General features: G+C 49.1%; 1 protein-coding gene across 1 annotated transcript in view; it reads left to right on the top strand.

Annotated features, from left to right (window-relative positions):
* The window catches only part of pwwp2a (PWWP domain containing 2A), a 10,617-nt gene extending 4,671 nt beyond the window's left edge, over positions 1-5,946 (top strand). Inside the window, exon 2 of the mRNA XM_050041142.1 lies at positions 2,750-5,946. Coding sequence (XP_049897099.1) covers positions 2,750-4,640 — 1,891 coding nt within the window. The 3' untranslated portion in view covers positions 4,641-5,946. The remainder of the gene's footprint in view (positions 1-2,749) is intronic.
* The last annotated feature ends 342 nt before the right edge of the window (positions 5,947-6,288 follow it).

The raw sequence follows: 6,288 nt of genomic DNA, 5'->3' as shown, positions 1-6,288 counted from the left end.
AGCTACAGGCTACAGTGAGGATAAAAACAGAGTTCATATGACGTTTTTCCAAACAACTTTTTATGTCGCGGCTGCAGCACACTTGGATCACTACGGATGAGCAGTATGGAGATACTTTGTGGATTCAATTTTGTGTTCTTGGACGTTAGTCTGGGGCGCCGTCTGCCATTAGGTGTGCTAGCCGCTGCACTCGCTGATCTCCGCAAGGGATGTGAGGACTCTAAAACTTCACCAGGGCCTCCATCGGCATATGGGTGAGTAGATAATGGCTGAATTTTAATTTTTGGGTGCACTATCCCTATAATTAATCTTTTTATTATTGATCCCGATTAATGAATCTTTTATATAACATTACTATTGATCCCTGATTAATTAATCTTTTTTATAACATTATTATTGATCCCTATTTATTGAATCTTTTTTATAACAATATTTTTGATGCCTGATTAATGAATGTGTTGGTCAAACAGTGACAGCAGCAGCAGGATGTCCTTTTCTATTTACAGCAATTTTTCCTCATCACAGTGACAACAGTCAGTACAACAATTCAGTTCATACACCAGAGCACACAATAATAAACAATAATAAACAGTGCTAATCAATATAACTCAGAGACAGTATGTTATTGATCAGGGTGATCGTTCAGAGACAGAAGCAGTTTTGTTCAAACTGGACTGAAACATTAATCTGAATATTTGTGAGGAATTTTTTTTGCACACCAACAGATGTTTGTTTGTGTTTACTCTGACGAATGTTCAGACTCCGCCATGCTGTCGTTGATTCATCGTTGTTTTACTGTGATGAACCCACACTGAGGTCTACACACCGCAGATGTCGGCATTATTCCACGTGTGTGTTGATGTGGATAAAAGTCATGATGTGGGCACACTTCCTTTGGGCGGAGCGTCATCACTGAGTGTGATGTGTTTGTTAATATGGAGCTTAAAGCTCACTTAGTGTTTCCTGTGGAACACGCCGCAGTGGATGAGGAGTGATGTTGAAATAAGAAGTAAACAATTTGTCTCCTCATTTCACTGCAGAAACTAAACAAGGCATTGTCTGAGCGGCGGAGACGAGCAGCGAACGTTTCACTAATCGCTTTGTTGTACGTTACCTCCAGTAAAGAACCTAGGAAGACAACAGAAGTGGTGACGTCTCTTGTCTGATGTGGTGCACGCAGCTGAGAGTGGCGTCCTTTGTTTACACGACGAAACAGAAGTGCATAAACGCCACAGTAATAATAATATAAATAACCAGTGCCAATTCATCAGTCAATAAAAATGTGTGTGTGAGTGGGGCATAAGCACATACAACGAGCAGCAGCAGCGACCCACCATCCAACACTGGCACACCGTGACGACAGAAACAGAGGGCACGGCTAAAACCAGCCGCCGGCCATTTGACCAGCTGAGTGTCAGGTGACACCGCTGACACTTTTCTCTGTAACGTTCTGAAGCGGTTTTGTCTCGTCACCAATCTTTGGTCTGAACTGGACTTTATGTGTCACATATCACCTGTTACTAAACATCAGAATCCATATTGTTTTATGACGTCAGAGAAAATCAACAAACAAACAAAACTAAATGACACACACACAAAAACAGGGCATTCAGTTTCAAAAGACGTCTTTAAACGCATCAACAAGAAATTATTTTAACAGGATGTTTTTAGTCACAAGAACGATCATCAAATGTGTTTGTTTTCAGGCGTCTTTGAAACATTTGAAAAAAAAAACAAGTTCAGAGTCTTTGAAACTGAGTTCAGACAAGACTTTGTAAGTTCAGACGAGACTTTAGTGCTCAGACAAGACTTTGTGAGTTCAAACGAGACTTTGTGAGTTCAGATGAGACTTTGAGTTCAGAGAAGACTTGGAGAGTTCAGACGAGACTTGGAGTTCAGATGAAACTTTGAGTTCAGATGAAACTTTGAGTTCAGACGAGACTTCGTGTGTTCAGACGAGACTTTGTGAGTTCAGACGAGACTGTGAGTTCAGATGAGACTTTGAGTTCAGACGAGACTTGGAGAGTTCAGACGAGACTTTGTGAGTTCAGATGAGACTTTGTGAGTTCAGATGAGACTTGGAGAGTTCAGACGAGACTTTGAGTTCAGATGAAACTTTGAGTTCAGACGAGACTTGGAGTTCAGATGAAACTTTGAGTTCAGATGAAACTTTGAGTTCAGACGAGACTTCGTGTGTTCAGAAGAGACTTTGTGAGTTCAGACGAGACTTTGTGAGTTCAGATGAGACTTTGAGTTCAGACGAGACTTGGAGAGTTCAGACGAGACTTGGAGTTCAGACGAGACTTGGAGTTCAGACGAGACTTGGAGTTCAGACGATACTTTTTGAGTTTAGACTAGACTTTGAGGGTTCACATGAGACTTTGAGTTCAGCGAGACCTTGAGAGTTCAGACGAGACTTTTTGAGTTCAGACGAGACTTTAGTGTTCAGACGAGACTTTAGTGTTCAGACGAGACTTAGAGGGTTCAGTCGAGACTTTAGTGTTCAGACGAGACTTTAGTGTTCAGACGAGACTTTGTGGGTTCAGACGAGACTTTGAGGGTTCACATGAGACTTTGAGGGTTCACATGAGACTTTGAGTTCAGCGAGACCTTGAGAGTTCAGACGAGACTTTGAGGGTTCAGACGAGATTTTTTGAGTTCAGACGAGACTTTGAGTTTTCAGGTGAGATCTGAGGTTGTTACGGCGAATATTGAGACTCTAAGGTTCTCATCCTCTCTCTGTGTTCAGGTTTGGACCGTATGGTATCCCCATCACGGTGTTTCCCAGACGGGACGACGGGAGTCGACCACAGATGTCTGTGCAGCCGCCCCCCTTGAAAAACGCTGACCCATCCACCAAACAGGAAGAGGTCATTGTTAGCCCCACGTCCCCGTCTTCTCCCCATCCTCTCTCCTGGACCTCCAAACTGCCACCACTGTTCCAGGAGGGGGCGCCGTACCCCCCTCCTCTCTTCATCAGGGACACCTACAACCAGGCCTTACCTCAGCCACTGCCACGCAAGATCAAACGGCCAAAGCGGCGCTACCGCTGCGAGGAGCCAACCTCCATCATGAACGCCATCAAGCTCCGCCCCCGCCAGGTGCTGTGCGACAAATGCAAAAGTGTGGTGGCATCAGGTGGGCACAGGGATTCGAGGCGGGGCACAGTGGATCTGAGGAGTGAGGAGGTGTCACGGCGGCGGCGAACAGCCGAGGGGCCAATCTCCTCGGAGGTCAAACGGCTTAGAAGTGATGACAAGGGAGGGCGTACTGCTGCTGACAGACGCTCATCATCAGGGATACGTGTGTCATCTTCATCATCATCTTCCTCTCGCCGTGTCCTGAGGGGCGTGGCTTCATCTTCACCTTCGTCATCCTCGTCCAGTCGCATGTGTCTGAATCTGAACTCTAAGAAGGTTCTGGCCAAAGGTTCCACTGGCGATCGGTCCAAAGCACGGCAGGTTCTCAAGAAGCTGGCGAGGAGCTCCCAGCCACCACCGCCACATCCCCGGCCCAAAGACCAGAACCAGAACCAGGGTCAAAACCAGGAACGCACCAAGGCCATGACCCGAGCCGCCGCCCTGCAGAACCACAACCAGAAGGTGCACTTCACTCGCCGCCTGCAGCACCTCAGCGGCACCGCCGTCAGCTCGAGTCCTCACACGGTGCTTCCGCCCAGAATGCGCCTCAAACCCCAAAGGTATCGTACCGACGACAGCCAGGCACCCTCCTCCTCCTCATCCCCGCCCAAACAGAGTGCTCGCTTATCGCCTCCCAAACCATTGTTAAGCCCTGCCCCAACAGTGAACTCAGCCCCGCCCGTAGAGCCGCCCCCTCCCTCGACCACATCTCCTCCTCCGACTCCCCCCTCCTGTGCAGCCAGTGTTGCCATGGACATGCAGGAGGTCAGCCCTTCTGTGGAGGAGGGGGCGGAGCAGGGACAGGGAAGAGATGATGTGCAGGTAGTGGAGGCTCCTCCCCCCTGCTCCTCCTCCTCAGACTCCTCCCACTCAGAATGCAGTTTCACAGAGACCTTTGACCTCCCCCCTCCAGGAGACCCACCTTCCTCCTCTCCCTCTCCCTCCGCTCCCGCCCCCCCTACCTCCTCCTCGTTAGGGCCTCTGTGTCCCTCCTCTTCCTCTCCTACCGCCCCTCCCCCCAGAGCTGATGGCGAGGAGACGCAGGCTGGCGGCGGAGAGGAGGAGGAAGGTGAACTGAAGAGGCGTCGTAAGTCCTCCACATCCTCCTCCTCCTCCTCATCTTCGTCGTCCTCCTCTGTCTTCTCCAAGTTGGTGTCCAAATGTTCGCTCCCCGATGGTCGGATGGTGTGCGTCGGCGACATCGTCTGGGCAAAGATCTACGGCTTCCCCTGGTGGCCGGCGCGCGTGCTCGGCATAACGGTGTCACGGCGCGGCGACACAGGGCTGGCGGTGCGGCAGGAGGCGCGTGTCTCCTGGTTTGGCTCCCCCACTACCTCCTTCCTGCCGCTCACTCAGCTGTCGCCCTTCCTGGAGACCTTCCAGTCACGCTTTGACAGGAAGAGGAAGGGGCCGTACCGTCGTGCCATTGCCGAGGCTGCCAGCGCAGCGAAACAGCTGACACCTGAAGTCCGGGCGCTGCTCACACAGTTTGAGACGTAGCATCAGCTACTGCTGCCAACACCTCCCTTCCTGCCCCGCCCATATAAGGAAGTGGGAGGAGCCTTCCCCCCTCTCCTCAGACTGATACCTGTCTGTCTGTCTGAGACGGACGAAAACAAATGGACGGTCCTAACGTTTCTGTTTCCTGTTCTGGTCTTCCCTTTTGTAGAGGAGGGGGCGGGGCCTCTGAATAACCTGTCCGCGTGGGCGGGGCCTACCTCTGTGGTCACCTCCCCAGGTCTTCACAGAGGTCCTCAGTTTCAGGCAGGTGTCAGTCAGCAGCAGCGTTTCCCCTCTCCTCGCCTTCACAGTGCTGTCTGTTTGCTAACTAACCTGATGATGTCATGGTGATGTCATCAGTCTGTTTGCCAGGCACAGAGGCTCTATGAAAGACACTGTCCAGTTGCATTATGGGTAATGTAGGAAGCAGGATGTCTGTTAAAAGGAAATCCTAAACGTCCAGTGTGATTGGCTGAAAGCATCAGCAGGATGATATCACACATTTACATCATCAAAGATGAACCTATAATTTCAAAGTAAACACTAATTAAGATCCAGATGGTAAAGCTAAGCTAACATTGGCTAAGCTAACAGTGGTCACATCCAGCTGCAGTGATTGATCGATGAGTTCTGATTGGTTTCTGTTAATTATGTTTGTCTGCTGGTGGTGAGGTGAAACGCTGTGGCGCTCTGACATGTCACTTCCTTTTGTGCTGGTTGTCATGGTTTCTGCGGGTTCTGCTGAGGGACATCCACAGACTGAAAGTAAAAAACTGTGAAACACAAAGTGTTGTTCTAACTGAGGCCCGGGGTCCAGATCAGGGTCCAGAGCTGAGTCAGAGCCTGATCATGTGACCAGCTCCATCTGTTCTGATTGGTACAAACACAGCAACTATTACAGCTTCTGTAATCATGGGTCCCCGTAATCCTGTGCTGATGATGTCATCAGTGTGTGACCCAGCTGTTGATGTCTGATTGATCAGACTGATCAGTGATCAGACGTATTGATCGCTGTGTGTTTGACCCCAGGGCCTCAGTGGATCACCATTAGACTGACAGACGGACAGGTAGGACAGGTAGGACACACTGACTGTTGGACAGGACGGCTGCTCTGCTCTCTGACGATGATGATGATGCTGATGCTGATGCTGGTGACGAAGGTGGATTTTCCCTCTGTGCTGTGGGACTCAGTTTCCCGTCTGTTTGCAGATCAGAGATCGTGAGCTGAACTCACCTGAGTCTCACCTGTGTCTGTTTTTTTTTCTCTCATGTTTTAAATTCTATTAAAAAACTGTCAAACTTTGAATCTTTGAATCGTCGTCATTCTTCTTCTGTGGTGCTGTTACTTGAGCGGTCACGCCGGTGCCTCGCTCAGCGGCGCTCCTGCGGCAGAACTCACTCAGATTTTCTCACCTGCAAACAGATGTTTGGTAAACGGGTCACCAGAGCTGTTTTTACCTGGGGTGTCATCAGTGATCAATAATTATAATAATCAATAACCAGATTACATCATCAGACCTGTTCAAAAGTCCACTGAAATTTAATTTAACGAACCAGTGGCTTCAATGAGATTGAAACAGTAATCAGATTACATTAAACATGTGACTCAGACTTCAGGTAAAAACAACTCTGTAACCAGAGTGGGAAA

The sequence above is a fragment of the Epinephelus moara genome, chromosome 3, assembly GCF_006386435.1.
Source record: "Epinephelus moara isolate mb chromosome 3, YSFRI_EMoa_1.0, whole genome shotgun sequence".
Lineage (NCBI taxonomy): Eukaryota > Metazoa > Chordata > Actinopteri > Perciformes > Serranidae > Epinephelus > Epinephelus moara.
Note: the sequence above shows the minus strand (reverse complement) of the source record. Positions and strands in the feature narration are given on the sequence as shown.